This window comes from Staurois parvus, unplaced genomic scaffold, assembly GCF_062004578.1.
Source record: "Staurois parvus isolate SC_StPar_1 unplaced genomic scaffold, SC_StPar_1.0 ptg000251l, whole genome shotgun sequence".
In the NCBI taxonomy this organism is placed as follows: Eukaryota; Metazoa; Chordata; class Amphibia; order Anura; family Ranidae; genus Staurois; species Staurois parvus.
Window position 1 is genome coordinate 6761309 of NW_028318047.1, and position 18393 is coordinate 6779701.

Here is an 18393-nt window from a genome sequence, read left to right on the forward strand (position 1 = left end):
TCCTGTCCGTCTGGATAAGTTGTCCCCCCGGCCACTCAGCTGCAACAAAGGTTCCGGTGGCAGAACGTTCCCACCTGATACAGGCAGCAGATGGAGGGGCTCCTGGAGCTCACCGACCGGGGAGAGGAGGACTGAGCAGGTGAAACGTCTTCTTTGTACAGTTAAGTGACAACCATTACACTAATAAACTAAACTCAAAAGAAAAATATGTGATGCCCTTATTGTGCCATGGTTGATGTTAGCCTGAGATATATGAAACAATTCTAGACTGTCAAGCCTCTGTTACAAAGTGAAACTCCTCAACGGATTGGGGTTATTTCAGACAGGCGGCTTACCTCCCTCAGCAAAGAGACCTGTGGTGGATCACTTTTCAGAGGGCAGTATAGCAGCTGCTGAAAGACATTCATTAGGTGCTACTGCCACCTCCTGACCTCTGTATTCTGTTTTTTTGTTTTCTTTAACCCTTTCCTATTACTGCCCCCAGCTCTTTAACCTCCCTAGCGGTCTGATTATGTCAGTATTTCTGTGCTCAAAGTGGTACATTTTTTACATAAATTATAATTTATAAATAATCATAAAAAATAATAATATAATAATAATACATTTAATTCAATAATATAATCAAACCAAAAACACTGAAATTTGAAATAGAAGTTCGCACATCACTGAGCAAAGTCGCAAAATCGTTTTCAGTGTCTGATGACGAATTTCCCCACAAATCATTATCACTCAATTCTGCAAGTAGTTTTAATTTACTATCGCTGTTCTCTAGCTGGTCTAAAACCGCTTTTGACCTAAAGGGACGCTTTTTAGATGCCATGGACATTTCTCAGTTTCCAGGCAGAAAGAACAGTAAAAATGCAGGCAGGGCACAGGACAAAGCACTCGGGACAAAATGTATGTGAAATGGTTTGATACAGTAATGTTTTACTATGTGATTTTAGTGTATTTAGTGAATGGGCGGCACAGTGGCTTAGTGGTTAGCACGTCTGCCTTGCAGTAAATGGGTCATGGGTTTGATTCCTGACCATGGTGCCTCCTGCATGGAGTTTGCATGTTCTCCCTGTGCTTGCGTGGGTTTCCTCTGGGTACTCCGGTTTCCTCCCACACTCCAAAGACATGCTGGTAGGTTAATTGGCTCCTGTCTAAATTGGCCCTAGTATGTGTATGTATGAATGTAAGTTAGGGACCTTAGATTGTACGCCCCTTGAGGGTTAGGGACTGATGTGAATGTACAATATGTATATATGTGTGTAAAGCGCTGTGTAAATTGACAGTGCTATATAAGTACCGGAAATAAATGTCACTTTAAAAAATTTTTAATTTCCCGCCAGTTCCGCCCCCCTTCCGTCCTGACGCTCGCAGGGACCGGAAGCCGGAAGACAGATGCCGGCATCGGCCGGAGGACATGGCCGGGGACGCTGCAGGGAGGACATCGCGGGAGCGCAGGACAAGGTAAGTGAAACAGGGATCCCGGAGCAACACTGCAGGGTATTCCCGAGTGTAGCTCGGGGTTACCACTTGTGGTGCTGCAACTTTACCCCGAGCTACACTCGGGAATACCTCCAGGGGGGTTAAAGTGGTATTAAACCCAAAACCGTGATCTATTTCAGATTGCCCGGTCATTATTTGCGGTAGCTGCATTCGTTTTATTGTTTAGGCTTTTTTTTCTCCTCTGTTTTCACCTGGTGTTCTGGCCAGTAATGCAGACCATACATGGGTCAAATTCCAAACGAATTTTCTTTGGAAAATCTGAAATTTAGTGTATTTTGTAATCAGATGGTGCCACCATTGATTTCGAAATTCGACCAACCAAGCCTTCAATTTCACCTCGTGTTGCTACAGAAATGAATTTTCGTGGCCAGGAATTTTCTTTTCTTTCCAGGTCACTAATCATGCTCGTTTCTTTTTTGTTTATATTTCTCACACAATTCTACCATCATTGATTCGAAATTTGTTCGTTTTTCCAACATGCCCGGTCACTCGAAAATCAGCCGTTTCTCTGACCCACTAATGGTGCAAAACTCGAATGAAAATTCTTAGAAAAAGATGTTCAAAAGAAAATTCTTTTGGAATTCGATCTCTGTATGGCCGGCTTAATACATCTCCTGTATTACAGTGCCCCAATTCTGGATGAATGAGCACAGGGGGCACATTTGGACAGCAGCATTATTAATCTGGGAGAAGGGGAGTTGTAGATGTGCTAGCAGATTTAAATACACTAACAAATGGAAGCCAAACCCCAGCTAATAGTTTATAAGCAGTTACAGCAAACAGTTTTTTTTTTTCCTTTTGAGAAAAAAAGGTTTACATTAATAAATAAAAGCCAATCATTCTAAGTACCCCTGTCAGAGGTAAATGATTTGTCTCATCTTTGTAACTGATACATTCTGCTGGAGAGCGTGTCGTTTAGAAAATCAACAAACTTACTGGCTGGATCACCAGATGAAAGTAGAAGAAAGCCTAAAAAAGTAAACTAATGCAGCCATCACATCTAAGAATTGGTAAGCTGCAATATAATAAATGTTTGCTTTGAGGTTTAAAGTGGTAGTGAAGTCCTTTCTGGCACTTTTACCTACAGGTAGGCTTATCTGTAGTTAAAATGAGTATCTCCTAAATGTGCACCACTTAGGAGATATTCCCGTGAGCAGCAGCCAGTGATGTCACCAATGCATGCGCCCTGAAGAAACCGCATACTTGTGCCGTTCCTTCAGAGCTCTATGCCCTGGGTGTGACGTCATTGCGGTTCAGCCAGTCACATGGCCAGAGCCCACAAATCGGGAAGGAAGACCAGGTGAAGATGGAAGCCCTGTCAGCGGTGACAGAGCGCCTCTGGTGAATGTAATTTTAGGGCCAGATCACACTACATGCGTTTCAGTTGCTTTTTTTCTGCATCCAAAACACACAGAAAGTAGGTTATATGGTTACCAATGTCTGTTCTTACTTTATGTGCTGCTATTGCCTGGTAACACTGACTTTGTATCCTGGAAGTGACGTTTATGCAGTATCTTACTTCTCACTTATCCTCATTGCCTCCTAATTCCCATGACCGGTTAAGGCAGTGGTGCAGCAAGCATCAGAATAAATTTGCAACTGGGATCACAGGTGTGTGCAATCAGCCGCCATCAGGAGTTCTGTATAAACCAATTGCAAGGTGAGTGGCACCAAGCGCATTTGCATACAACCGTACATTGTGGTGTTTCTTGTGATTTGGGAGAGATGAGCGGCTCTGTACGCAGACAGCTTGTATCCAAGGCCGCTAATTTGTTCTTAACAGCATGTAACCACATGATGTGCAGTTACATGCAGCCAGCCATGGCGCCTGTAAGCCTGTCATTGATCTGTACAGGATTCCTGGCCGGATCACACACACACTTGTGGTCTTAGTGCTGCACCACTTCCTTAATTGGTCATGTGAATGAGGCCTTATTGTGTATGTTATAAACCAGTGGTCTCCAATCTGCTGCCCGAGAGCTGGATGTGGCCCTTTGCTTCATTTTATCTGGCCCTTGGGGCATTCTTCCCTCACTGTCATCAACAGTGGAGCATAATTCCTGCCACTGACACCAACGATGGGGCACTATTCCTCCCACTGACACCAACGATGGGGCACTATTCCTCCCACTGACACCAACGATGGGGCACTATTCCTCCCACTGACACCAACGATGGGGCACTATTCCTCCCACTGACACCAATGATTGGGTACTATTCCTCCCACTAATACCAATGATGGGGCACTATTCCTCCCACTGGCACCAATGATGGGGCACTATTCCTACCGCTGATACCAATGATGGGGCACTATTCCTACCGCTGATACCAATGATGGGGCACTATTCCTCCCACTGACACCAATGATGGGGCACTATTCCTCCCACTGGCACCAATGATGGCACACTATTCCTCCTACTAATACCAATGGTGGGGCACTATTCCTCCCACTGAAACCAACGATGGGACACTATTCCTCCTACTAATACCAATGATGGGGCACTATTCCTCCCACTGGCACCAATGACTGGACACTATTCTTCCTACTAATACCAATGATGGGGCACTATTCCTCCCACTGGCACCAATGATTGGGTACTATTCCTCCCACTAATACCAATGATGGGGCACTATTCCTCCCACTGGCACCAATGATGGGGCACTATTCCTACCGCTGATACCAATGATGGGGCACTATTCCTACCGCTGATACCAATGATGGGGCACTATTCCTCCCACTGACACCAATGATGGGGCACTATTCCTCCCACTGGCACCAATGATGGCACACTATTCCTCCTACTAATACCAATGGTGGGGCACTATTCCTCCCACTGAAACCAATGATGGGACAGTATTCCTCCTACTAATACCAATGATGGGGCACTATTCCTCCCACTGGCACCAATGACGGGACACTATTCTTCCTACTAATACCAATGATGGGGCACTATTCCTCCCACTGGCACCAATGATGGGGAACTATTCCTCCCACTGGCACCAATGATGGGGCACTATTCTTCCCGCTGGCACCAGTGATGGGGTACTATTCTTCCCACTGGCACCAATGATGGGGCACTATTCCTCCCACTAATACCAGTGATGGGGCACTATTCCTCCCACTGACACCAATAGTGTGACAATGTTCCTCCCACTGATACCAATAGTGTGGCAATGTTCCTCCCACTGCCACCTGTCATGGCGAAGTTTTTACTGCCACTGACACCAGGACATTTTCTACTCCCGCTGGCCACAGTCCGCCCCCCCCCCCCCCCCCCCCCCCAAAGATTGAAGGACAGTAAACTGGCCCTTTTGTTTAGAAAGTTTGGAGACCCCTGTCATAAACCATCTTTGCACTCTGCAATATTTGATCACTCTATAAACTGTTTCTTCAAGTTGATCTGTCACTGAATCCTCTCTGCTAGTGAGATTTTGCAGCATTCTGCAGCACTGAGAATTATCCCCAGCATAGAGGTACTATCCTTACATCCTGCCTTGATGATGTAGTGTGGTGTCCACATATTTATGCAGACATGTGCAACTAAAAGCAATTTGTTAGATAGTGTAATTTTTTTTTTTTGCAAATTGGGCTGTGTAGGAGCAGTGCATCCCCCCCATCATTTTAGTGTGCCCAGGAGGGACATGTTCAGCATCCAGCCCCGCTGTCAGCAACCTATCAAAATTTAGAACAGGTTGCCGCTGGACGGGGCTAAACGCTATACCGAGTGGCACTGGTGCTCAGGGATCTATGCTTTCAGGGGCTAAGGTCTGAAATGCACGTCTTCAGTGATCTAGACTTTGATCCCTCAATGCACAGGGCCCTAAAATGCAGGGAACCGCTCAGTACAGCATTCGGTCCCATACAGCTGTGGCCTGCTATAGACTTTGAGAGGCTGCCTGCAGTGAGGTGCACTGAAATGCTGGGAGGCACACACTACTCTTATACAGCCCCATAGCGAGGGGTCTAAGTGTGATAGGAAACTTTTGTATTATTTAATTTGAAAAAGAAGCCTGTGGCACAATTTTATAACTGTTTTTTTTTTAAACTGTCTATAGACTTGTCTCAGTTGATGGCTATTATATTGACAGTCCCAGGCCACAAGCTTTCAAAAGACCATGAAGGTGTTGTTGTCCATAGCACTCAGATATTGATATTTATTCTGCTTTGTATAGTATGTAGTGTGCCTATGCTACAGTATAGCTTTTTGTTTTTTTCAGAATGATGTCTCTACTCATAAGGAACCTACAACGTGTGATCCATGTCCGCAGAGCTCCACTGCGCAAGAATCTAGAGATTGCCAGAAGCTGCCTTAGAGTGGGACATTTTGATGTGGCCGTTATATGTGTCAATGATGCCAAGATTAGACAACTGAATAAAAGTTATAGAAAAAAGGACATGGCAACAGATGTACTGTCATTCCCATTTCATGAGGTACAAAGATAAACAACATTCTCTAGGATCACAGCAGTTTTATTCTGATAGTTTAAATGTTTGTTCTACAGTCCATGTACTTTGTGCTTACACATTTGTAGGATCTCCATCCTGAATTTTTGCCCAAGCCATCATTTCAAGATGAATATAACCTGGGTGATATCTACCTCGGTGTTGAATTTGTATATAAACAGTGTCAAGAAACACAAGAGAATTTTAACAGCATCCTAACGGTGAATATATCTTGTGTTGTTCATAAATGGGCATTATTTGGTTTGGGGAAAAATGTTAATAGAAACACTTTATTTCTTATTCATAATGGACTGTAAACAGTCACCTGTAAACACTGAATCTTTTCTGAAGGGATTACTACTGCATTACTACCAGTAAAACCTAAAGCCAACTATAGACTTAACAGGTCAGTCAAGCATATTATTTATTTATTTATTTCAGGTACTTATAAAGGTCCGTCAATTTACGCACATATTGTACATTCACATCAGTCCCTAACCCTCAAGGGGCATACAATCTAAAGTCCCTAATGTACATTCATGCATACACATACTAGGGCCAATTTAGACAGGAGCCAATTCACCTACCGGCATGTCTTTGGAGTGTGGGAGGAAACCGGAGTACCCGGAGGAAAACCCACGCAGGCACAGGGAGAACATGCAAACTCCAGGCAGGTGGTGCCGTGGTTGGGATTTGAACCGACGACCCTAGTACTGCCAGGTGGAAGTGCTAACCATTTAGCCACTGTGCTGCCCTTATATATGTATGATCTGGCTGTACTCCGTCGCCAGGATTAGATGAAAGTCCATAAATTAAAAAAAAAAAAACATTTTCCTGGGGTTTGAATTTAAATTGCACCTGTGCCCAGTCTATAGATATTAAAGTATTTACATATTCTTCACAAGCACTAAAAGAGTTTTAAAAGAAGCCAACTCTAGCTACTTGTATTGTGAAGTTATTCATTCTCAAAGATTAGAAACACCTGATAATTGTTTACATTAGAAGGCTGACAGGCTGAGATTTTATTTTCCAGAAAAAAAAACAAAGAATTCAGTGGCTCTGTTGTAAAATTTGAGGATGAATTTTTCCACAATACCCGCAGCCACAAAAGTGAATGTGAGCTTGATTTGAAATGCTTTTACTGCTTGTTCCGAATATGTAAATGTTTTAGTGTGTGGGGATCTTAACAGGTTTTCTTCTAAGATTGCCCTATAATGGCTCCATCAATCTTCCCATCAACTCTGACAAACTTCCCTGTCCCTACTGAAGAAAAGCATCCCCACAACATGATGCTGCCACCACCATGGTTCACAGGTGGGATGGTGTGTTCAGGGTGATGTGCAGTGTTAGATTTCCGCCACACATAGTGTTTTGCTTTTTGGCCAAAAAGTTCAATTTTGTTCTCATCCAACTAGAGCATCTTCTTCCACATGTTTGCTGTGTCCCCCAATTGGCTTCTCACAAATTACAAACGGGACTTCTTATGGCTTTCTTTCAACAATGGCTTTCTTCTTGCCACTCTTCCATAAAGGCCAGATTTGTAGAGTGAATGACTAACAGTTGTCCTGTGGACAGATTCTCCAACCTGAGCTGTGGATTTCTGCAGCTTCTTCAGAGTTACCATGGGCCTCTTGGCTGTTTCACTGGTTAATGTTCTCCTTGCCCAGCCTGTCAGTTTAGGTGGACTGCCATGTCCATGTCTTGTCATGGTTTGCACTTGTGCCATACGCTATCCATTTTCGGATGATGGATGGAACAGTGCTCAGTGAAATGTAGCTTGGGATATTTTTTTTTATATAGCCTAACCTTGCTTTAAACTTCTTCACAATTTTATCCCTGACCTGTCTGGTGTATTCCTTGGCCTTTGTGATGATGTTTGTTCAATAATGTTCTGTAACAAAGCTCTGAGGGCTTCACAGAACAGCTGTATTTATACTGAGATTAAATTACACACAGGTGGACTCTATTTACTAATTAGGTGACTTCTGAAGGCAATTGTTCCACTAGATTTTAGTTAGGGGTATCAGAGTAGGGGGGGCTGAATACAAATGCACGCCACACTTTTCAGATATTTATTTGTAAACAATTTTGAAAACCATTTATCATTTTCCTTTCACTTCACAATTATGTGCCACTTTGCGTTGGTTTATCACATAAAATCCTAATAAAATAAATTTACGTTTTTGATTGTAAAATTACAAAATGTGGAATACGTCAAGAGGTAGGAATACTTTTTCAAGGCACTGTAAAATACTTACACTTTTGAGTGTTCTCTCTGTCAGGTGACAGCAGTGCATGGCCTTTGCCATCTTCTTGGCTATACTCATGACCGGCAAGAAGACTGGAGACAGGTTGGTATATTCACACACAAAAAATGACAAAACCATGAAAATAGCACACCTAGAATTTAAAATTTTACAGCAAAACTAAAAAAAAAAATGTATATTATGATATCAGCTTAACACACACTTTGTCATAGCTCAGATTGAACCATAGTTCCTGTTCCTATTTTTTTTGCACCTCCTAATCCAATAGAAGTACCTTCTGACTGCTGTTTTGTGTAGTAACTTGGGTCACAAAAGTCTCTATTGTCTCCTGATATCTTTTAATTTCACAGGAAAATATATTTTATATTGCACATCTTTGCAAGTTTATTTGTTCTATGTTCAATACAAACCTTTCATAGTATACCAATCAAATATTCATTGTTTCTGCCAACAGATGTTTGATAAAGAAAACGAGGTTCTATGGGAAATAAATAAAGCCACTGGATCTGCACTAAAGCCCTTGACCACAAACCATTTTGACCACTAGTGACGGAGTTATCAGTAACCTGGAATATTTTTTAGTAGTGTTTTTTTACATCTTTGTACATAGTAAAGTGTAAATTTTACAAACAAGCAGATGCCCTTGATTATTATAGTTAGTTAATTCTTTGATATCTGAATCTTCAAATGTACTGCACTTCACTAGCGCCAATGCAAAACTTTTCGTCCATTTATAGTCAAAGACCATATTACTGATGGTATAATAAAATGCAAACAAATTGCCCTGGTTATTACTGATAAATCACCTTTCAATGAATAAAATGTGGATAAAATTGCACTGGTGTATCATGTCCTCATTGATTCAGTGTTTACATTGCTTCTACCTCTCCTTCTGCCAGCTACCTAGTCCTGCACCTGTTGATATGACCCAGTATCCCATTGGTTTTCCAGTTGACTTGTCCTGATAAAGACATCTCTTTGTAAATGCTTTTCTATCTACACTATTCATTCAAAGGTGATTTAGCTATGCTACCTTGTGTGCTCTGTTTGCTTATTCTTTTACCTTCTCATTGTTTTTCTACCATAGGAGTTCAGATTTATGCCTGTGCTGTGTTTCAGACGCTCAAAACAGCTTGAACATTAACGCAAGAAAACAAAACTGAAATATCACTTTGACTTGTTTCTGTCCTCAACACACAAGACCATAATGAATCTGTAACTGTTGTAGTTGGAGTCCCAAAAATATTTGATTATTCTCTATTATGCTGAATCCACCAACATTTTTTTTTTTTTTTTTTTGCAGTAGCTGCTGTAGTTGTTTGGAAGTGGGCACTTTGGTGAAGTTATGTTGCCAGTGTAGTCCATGCGACATAGGAGAAGCCAATATGTGGACGCTCTTTCTAAAACCACACAAAACTAAAGCATTTGCAAGTATAGGGAGCAGGACCAGGAACCTAATCAGTGGTATCTAAAGGCTGGAGACCCACACTGGTGAAGACTTTATCCTATCATCGAGAGGATATCATACACATGGCACCAGGTGCAGGTTTCCTTGCAGCTCGTTTTGTCTTCCAGTACAATGAGTAGAAGAAGCGGTTAAGCTTAAGTGATGTATGCTTCATTTATTTGTGACCTGTAAAGTTTCAATATGGGATACATTAGAGTATGGGAGTGTGTGCCGCCATCTTCTTGCTTTGTACTGGACTTTACCTGAGGACGAAGACTCCCTCTCAGTGAAACACGGAGAAATAAGCAGTGGGCTTTAAAGGAGGTTGAAGTGTGAATTCAGTTTACTTCTCTATGCTAGTTGTGGGGCAATGTTAGTATTAGTTTGGAAAAGGAGGAAGAATTGGGCACATTTGCAGTTGCAGATGACATCATGCCAATCTGTAAATGACCGAAGGTGCACCCTGACCACCACTTTGGCCTGTGGATACAGAACCTGCTTGACCTGGAATACAAACTGCAAGTGAACAACCTCTGCCTTTCCCCTTGGGCCTCAGACATGATGGAAATGGGTGATTCCCTGGTTTTAAGAGCTATGGCAAACAGCTATGCTTTTTTTGGCACTCCTGCCAAACATCAATGAAAATCCGGAGTTCATCTGAACAGGGATTAAATAAGAGTCTTTTACAGACCTTGTTAGTGAAGGTTTATGGTATCTCCTAACTATTTCTTAGCTGGCATGGTCTAATGTTTTCTAAACTGGAATATTTTCTTTTGTCAGTTGTGTCATTTTACAAAACTACCTTGCATAGACATTAGATTTAAAATGTCACTAAACCCACAACAGTAAAATCAATCTGTATATGCAGTAAAGCATGCTTGTTATACTCACTGTGGAACCTAAGGGGTTAATCCTCTGCATTGTGTAAAAAGGTTGTCTTCTCTGATCCTCCCCTTCTTCTACTGTCCTCAATCCATCTGTTGATAGAACAGAGCCTTTGGGGAAAGCTGTACATGCTCAGTTTGGTGTATATTGCTACAGAGGTTTTTTTTTTCTTGGAAGAGTGCATGTGATCAGCAAAGGACAAATCAGCACTGTCCAGACAGAGGGTCAGGGGTTATGCAGCTTCATAGGACAATCAGGGGAGAATGAAAACTCCTCCTACAAGCTTTACCCAGTGCTCTGCAGGACACTGATATAAGTCACAAAACTGCTCTACCTGTTGATGAGAAAAGGTATCTAGCAGTTTATATTTACTAAAATAATTGCATGTCCATTTATTTGTACTGTGGGAGACTATATATAGTGAATGTGGGGTCCTGGGTTTAGCAACAGTTTAAATCTGATTGTTTTTTGTTACCAACTTGTAAGTTTTGGGGGAAAATGAGGGTAGAACTGTGTGCACCATGACTCAGCTATTCTTTCCATGCACACCTCACTTTTGCCACAAGCACAACTTTACCTCTTTAACTAAACTAAGCAAAAATTCCCTTTTAGAGAGAAAATGAACCTGACATTGAGAATGAGGTAAATCCAATCACATTTAAGCATAAATGTTATTTGCAATGTACATTTTCAGAATACAATGTCCTCATTTGTGAAGACGGAGGATGGAGGAATCGGTGTATAGCCAGCTTTGGTTTTCACTACTTAATAAGTACCTGATCCAAACAAGCAGGTAACCAGTGAAGGGCCTGGACAGTGATAGTGAGCATGTGCAGATTAGGTGCCTCAACATCTGTAAATGGACATCCTTTTCCAGGTTAGTGGCGTACTGTATGGCCAGCTTAAGCCTGATAGATTACCTTGCCTTCCAAATGGGACAGGAAGTTAAGAATTTAATAAAATACCTTGCCTCTCCAAACATTCCCTACGCTATTTACACAAGCAGAAATCTGCTATCAAAGCTGTTTCTCTGGGTAATTACATCTGTTATTGTATATTTTTTCTCTGTTTTACTAGAAATCATTGAAAAGTTAAAATATAAATTGGCTAAATGAAACCTTTACTAAGATATGTACTCATCCACTGCTGTCCTCAAAATACTAGTCACCTTGGGGTTTCTTTACTAAAGCTGGAGAGTGCAAAGTCAGGCTCTCTTCTGCATAGAAACCTATCAGCTTCTAACCTCAGCTTGTTCAATTAAGCTTTGGAAATAAAACCTGGAAGCTGAGCCTGATTTTGCACACTCCAGCTTTCGTAAATAAATCCCAATGTCTCTTCTGGCTCCAGTGCATTCTAAATCACTAATCTAGCACAAGCATGCAGCCAGAGAAATCAGAACACCTGACCTACTTGTTATGGGTCAGCAACTCGAGAAGTATCAAAGCTATGAGATCGACATATGTCAGACAATTTGCCTTTCCATAGATCACCAATTGCAGCCTATGTATTGCTCTCTGTACATATTAAAGTAGAGGTTTTGTTAAACGTTTGATTAGCCACTGCCTCAGGTCTGAACCAGTCTTGGACCGAGCAGGAAGGCTGCTAGCAATTAATTCAGTAACAATACTGACCATTTTAATACATCATTTTCATATACAAGATGCATTTCAACTGGCATCAATAGGTATGCAGAAATTAGTTGATGTGATTACCCAGCAAATTGTAGTGGTCATTTAACATTAAGTACCAGTAATATAGAAGGTTATCAATGTTACCTACTTCCTCTGGTATGTCCTATTCATTAGAATGTACACCAAGTGTCAACAGTATGGCTGTTGGAGTACTTCAGCAAAGCATGTGACTTTTCCATAATATTTAAATGATAAGATAATGGAATCGAAAAACATCTTAGACCAAATAAATATTTGAAGGCCTCTAAAGGCTTCTGCATGTAGCGTCTACTCAGGAATCCGCTGGGTGACAACTGAATAAGGATGAAAATGGCTGTCATCTAAGGTATATTAGCTCATTGCTGGACCCATAATTAGCTGATACAAAGATGATAAAAGAACATGTTTTCTTTAACAAAATAAAGGCATTGGTGCCCTGTTTTCATACCTGTTCTAGGACTTGCCTTTTACCTCTGTACATCTCTCATAGGCTTTTCCTTATACACGTGGCCACCAATTTTTTCTATAGACTTGCTAGTAAGAACACCTGAGAATACAACTCCTTCATGGCACTGACACGTCGCCACAACTTTCATTCAATGCAACATTCAGTGCAACTTCTCAAACAGTGAGGGGTGCCAGTAAGTGGATTTGCAAGCAGGTAAGTAGAGGATATGCAGTAGGTTAGGTTCTACTTAAAGGTCAGCCAAGCTGGGTCAGCAACTGGCAGGTGGTTCTTGTATAGAATCAGCAGTAGGTGCAAGGTCAGATGATTCCAAGCCAAAGTGGGTATTAGATGAACAGATCTGGAGCAGGAGGAAGAGGCGGAAGCATGATCATGGTGCAAGCCAAGGTTGGAATAGACAGTAGATGCAGGTCAAGACAAGCTGGGTGGATATCAGGATGTCATTCAGGAAATACTGGACACCCATTAAAAGGTACTTTTGAAGACAGGTCATCACTGGCCATATGCAACTATTCAGTTAAAATAGTCCGATTGGTGGCAGCAAGTGTTCACACATGTGACAGCAGATGCTAGTTCACAATAGCCATCTTCCATGTGTGACCTTCCAGACAATTAAGGGTAGATTTACTAAAACTGGAGCACTCAGAATTTGGTGCAGCTGTGCATGGTAGTCAATCAGCTTCTAACTTCAGCTTGTTCAATTAAGCTTTGGCAATAAGACCTGGAAGCTGATTGGTTTCTATGCAGAAGTGAGCCTTATTTTGCATTCACCAGCTTTAGTAAATAAACCCCTTAGAATCTATGCTTGCATCCCGAGAGAAGTCCAGTCTTTCTTATGGAATATTTAACAAGAACAAGTAGTGCTCATCTCAGGAATGCATAATGTTGCAGGACAATCCGTGTATGACTGGCTAATAAAAATTATGTAAGAGAACCAGTCTTTTTTTAGCCTAGGGCTTTGGTTTGTTGAGCCAATGTAGTGACTGAAATTTCCAGGCCTATCCAGATACTTTTGCTGCCAGTGAGTGTGCCCAACATTTAAATATGTTCAAAGGAATTAGACAAGTCCCTGCATTTAATAGGACTGTGCCTTTGGCTGTTGTGACGTCTACATTCATTGTAGGCTAACCATAGAAATATTTATGTATATAGGTAAAATTAATGAGAAAATAAAGCATAGCTATTGTAAAAACCTTAATTTTATTAAAGATAAAAAGCAGTAGTGTCAAGTTATCTTTTCTTTCACTATGTACTAATTACTTCAACAATTAAGATGTCATGGTTACATCTCCCATGTTTATATGCAACATATACCTTGGTTGCCTGAACTAAAAGAGACAAAAGTAAAGCATGTTTTGAAATTATTATACAACAATTTACTATTAAAGGAGAGCTACTATCAGAAGGCTAACAATCAAAACTCAGCTCATACAGCTTCATATCATGTTGCTGTTTCTTTGTCTGGCTGTAAGCTGAAGTAGTACTCCATCACAGTGGAGGTTATTATTTAAAAATTATCTACCCACGGTGTTAAGTTTTTAGTTGATGTAGATGAAATTGGAATGTGTGTAATGGCTTACCCACAAAAAAAAAAAAAAGTTAAGGCATTTTTATATTGAATTGATTCCCCAAAAACATAAAGCATACACTTCTTTTCTTTTCCTTTTCATGTGCGCTTTTTTGTTTTTTTTCTGTAGCTCTCCTTTTAATATTGCACAAATTGATAGTAAGAAATGTATTGAAAAAATACTGTCAGGTTTGATTTTAAAAATTAATAACCGATTAACAAATGAACCATTTTAGTAGATTGAAGAACTTGGGAGGTAGACAGGTTTTGTAAGAGTCCTGTTCCTGTATTCACTGAGGATCAGCCGTATCTAGCTTTATGGATGCCAGCCAGAGGGCTGTTAGGATGAAGATGAGAAAAACGCCCCAGCGTCCATATTGGGAAAATATTCCGATATGAGGTGTAGCTGATAGCACAGCTCTTGTTAAACACACCTGATATATTCTCCTAGGCAGAAAAAATATATAAAAGAATATAAGTAATATAAATGGTAATAGGTGAATTTTCACTTTAACAACATTTGTATTTATAGCTGTACATATGTAAAGGCTAAAAGGCTTGTTAAGGACTGAGCTTGGTCCAAATACCCAGGCCATTAAAGTACCTTCTGCTGCAACCTGTTCATATTAAAGCATATTTCCAGCCTATATATACAGTAGTATGGAATCCCATCTCTATATGGCTTTGTTTCCCCACTTGGGAGGAGAGATATCTCCTCCATTACTGTATATTTAATGAGAATATTGGCTCACTATCTTTCCATTTGCTGAGCGTAAGGCAAAACAGGGCAAGTCTCCCTATCAAGGACACAAAAGTTGACAAAATCACCCTTCCCAATAAAGAGGAGGATTAGAAGCTCTGTCAGAATTTTATTGTTGCCTGCGTCCCCATTAGGAAAATACAGTATATCCTCACTATTTCTCAATTGAAAAAGATGTGAGACAGAATAAGAAGTGAGAATATTAAACAGAATTAACACATTTCGGAAACTGAATTAACAGGGACCCAGTCAGCCTTTTAAAAATAGCTAGGGTTCTAGTCCTTCCCTTCTCCATTAAAAAAAAAAAAGATTTTTGAATTGCCTGTAAAATCAGTTTTTTTAAGTACAGTATGGTTCTTTAAATCATTACAACTGGGTTATATGCAGCTACATTCAGGTGATTGGACATTGGCAAAACGGGCTGCAGAGACATCCCCTTTATAACTGCACTAGCTTCCAGCTAAGGAGTATTTCAAGAAACATATTTTACTGGTAAGTCAAAACTTGAATTTTCCTGATCATACAGTACAGGCTTCTTTAAAACAGTACAAATGGAATGTCCGAAAGCAACTGAGAGGTGGGCAACACAGTAAACAACGCTAACAAGCCTATGCAACAACACGTCACAAAAGACCCGATTAGCTCAGAGAGCAGCCTGTAGAACTTTACTCCAGAAAATGGCATCAAAAAACATCCACCTGGTAGAACTTCAAGAACTCCAATAAAAAAATTCCCATGCAGTGAGGCTGTGCCTGCACTGCATGGGTTAACTGATCGTTTTGTCTAGGGGCGCACCAAAAGGCTATACTTACTAGACCCTCTGGAAAACCGCACTCCACCACGTCCTGCAGTGGACTGTTCTTGCTGTCCTCACATCCAGAGTTGGTCTATGGGTGAGAAGACGTTAGGAATAGTCCATTCACAAGACCACTATTGTGTAGGAGGCAGGAGTGACGGGGACCTGTCTTGTACTCAGAGGATCAGCAAATTAGACAAGTATATCTCCGCTCTGCAATCCCCTAGACAAAAACAAGCAGTTAACCCGAGCAGTGCGGGCACAGCCCCGCTGCATGGGAAAATAAAAATGTTGCCCAGAGTTTTTCTTAAACCAAAGTGTGAACAGTAGGCTGCCTTGCATATTTGATGCTGAAAAGCCCATGCAGCACTAACAGATCTGGTACAGTGTACCTTTAAAAAGTTAGGGAAGAACCCTATCCTTCAGACTATAAGCTCTACCAATTACTTAAAAATACAAATAATTGCAATAGTACTTAATATTAATAACCAAACATCAAATAAATTAGCAACACCTCAAAATGTTGTACATCTAGCCATTAAAAATGTAAATTCCATGTAACCATCCCACAGCAAAAAAACAAAGGGGCTGATTTACTAAAGGCAGATAGACTGTGCACTTTGCAAAGTACAGTTGCTCCAGAACTTAGTAAATGAGGTAAAGATCCACTTTGCAGGAAGGAAGGAAATTTAAACAAAAAACAGCATTTTTGCTTACACATGATTGGATGATAGAAGTCGGCAGAGCTTCTGCTCATTTACTAAGTTCTGGAGCAACTGCACTTTGCAAAGTACACAGTCTATCTGCCTTGAGTAAATCAACCCTAAAGTCTCTTTGAGCTGCTGCACAATTGTATTTTCATGCCTGATTTCACAAATGCATGAAAGTGGCATATAGTGCACAGAAGCTACTGAAGTTAGGAGGTGGTTAAAAGATAAGGTCACCTATGGGAAAATGTTACATTTTCCTCCTGTTTTTAGGGTGGAACATGTAAAATTTTCCCAATGCTGCAGCTGGTGCTGGACTGGCCATAGGGCACACTGGGCTTTTGCCCGGTGGGCCAGGGCTGCATGTTCTTGTGGAGCCCAAAGTAGCTATGGCAGCTGGACTGTCTTTTGAGCCCGCATCGGCTGCCCACTCGCACAGCCTCTTCACAGCCGCTTCATTCACAGCAAGGCCAGGGGGTGGAGATTAGAGGTCAGTTGACCTGTGACCAGCCTTTCAACGGCTGCCTATCCACTTCACAGCATGGCTGGAGGTCAGCAGACCTGTGACTAGCCTCTCAGTGACCTCCCATTCACTTCACAGCATGGGCAAGGGGGAGGAGCTGGAGGAAACCCCTTCTCATTAACTCAGCATAGGTGTCACTGCTGCAGAGACCAAGGAGCTGTAAGCAAAGTGAGTACTGCTGTCAGTGATAATAGTTGCCATTAATAGTCCCCACTACAGTCCTCAGATCAGCAGATGACCTTGATATTCGCTGAGCCAGTGGCCAATGTACAGTGCTTTCCTGACCTTTTCTTCATAGAACCTAATGGAGAAGCCACCTTCCACTCATCCCATACCTCCCCCCCCCCCCTCAGCACCATTACTAATTCCACCCCTCCCCCAGCACTGCCACTAATCTCCCCCTCCCCCCCAGCAGTGTCACAAATTCCACCCTCCCCTCCCAGCATTGTCACTAATTCCACCCTCCCCTTAGCACTGCCACTCACTCTACCCTCCCTGCTAGCACTGCCACTAAATCCACCCTCCCCAGCACTGACACTAATACCACCCCACCTCCCAGCACTGCTGCTAATTCCACCCTACCCCCCAGTACTGGCACTTTACTGGCATTACAACTGGGTTATATGCAGCTACATTCAGGTGATTGGACATTGGCAAAACAGGCTGCAGAGGCATCCCCTTTATAACCGCACTAACTTCCAGCTAAGGAGTATTTCAAGAAACAAATTTTACTGACATAGAGAAACCGTTGTTTAGTTGTCATTATTTGTCACTTGGTTTAATACAAATAAAAAAAGGGCTGCTCAGTCTAAAATGCCCAGGCCTATTTTTTGTCCCAGTCAGGGCAAGCAGTCGCTGCCCGTTGCGCCCCCCCCATGTGACAGAAGTATGGAGAGAAGTTCCCAGTGCTGTCAGATTTGAAAGCAGCGCGGCCATGCGGGGCTCCGCTCACAGCCGTATCATTCATTCAGAGAGTTGAATGAACTGCAAGTCTCGACAGCCTTAGCGGCTGTCGGCTTGTAGTTTTGAATGAACCACCAAGGCACTGTACAACGCCGTGGTAGTTCATTGAATCTTCTTGTCAGTATAGCTGCATGCTCATACATCCCGTACGGGCAAGCAGATATACTGACAGATCTTCAGGAGACTTGCATAGCACCAATGATCTGCTGATCGCTGGTGCATTGATTTACAAGCTCCTGCAGACAAAAATAATAAAATGCACATTTTTTTACCTGCAAAAAAATGTTAATTTGTTATTTTTGTACAAAAGGTGAACTTATCCTTTAATCAATAATAATACTTGATTAGATATGGCAGCGCAGGAGTCTATTTAGTATTTATCTAACAATAACTTGTCTAGAAAT

At 41.6% G+C, this 18393-nt stretch overlaps 2 protein-coding genes across 4 annotated transcripts in view; one reads left to right on the top strand and one right to left on the bottom strand.

Moving 5' to 3' along the window:
- YBEY (ybeY metalloendoribonuclease) lies at positions 1 to 9043 on the top strand. 3 transcript variants are annotated; one of them, XM_089680876.1, is made up of 5 exons: positions 1 to 139; positions 5713 to 5926; positions 6028 to 6159; positions 8221 to 8289; positions 8660 to 9043. In XM_089680876.1, the coding sequence occupies exons 2-5, from the start codon at positions 5714 to 5716 to the stop codon at positions 8750 to 8752; spliced, it is 507 nt and encodes a 168-aa protein (XP_089537002.1). In that variant the 5' UTR covers positions 1 to 139; position 5713; the 3' UTR covers positions 8753 to 9043. The 3 variants fall into 3 exon arrangements, with proteins under 3 accessions (XP_089537002.1, XP_089537001.1, XP_089537003.1); XM_089680875.1 differs by having other exon boundaries at positions 32 to 160; XM_089680877.1 differs by lacking the exon at positions 6028 to 6159 and adding an exon at positions 1335 to 1455 and having other exon boundaries at positions 51 to 139.
- A 4811-nt stretch (positions 9044 to 13854) lies between these two features.
- LSS (lanosterol synthase) overlaps positions 13855 to 18393 on the bottom strand; it is a 70508-nt gene continuing 65969 nt past the window's right edge. Inside the window, exon 22 of the mRNA XM_089680873.1 lies at positions 13855 to 14687. Coding sequence (XP_089536999.1) covers positions 14541 to 14687 — 147 coding nt within the window. The 3' untranslated portion in view covers positions 13855 to 14540. The remainder of the gene's footprint in view (positions 14688 to 18393) is intronic.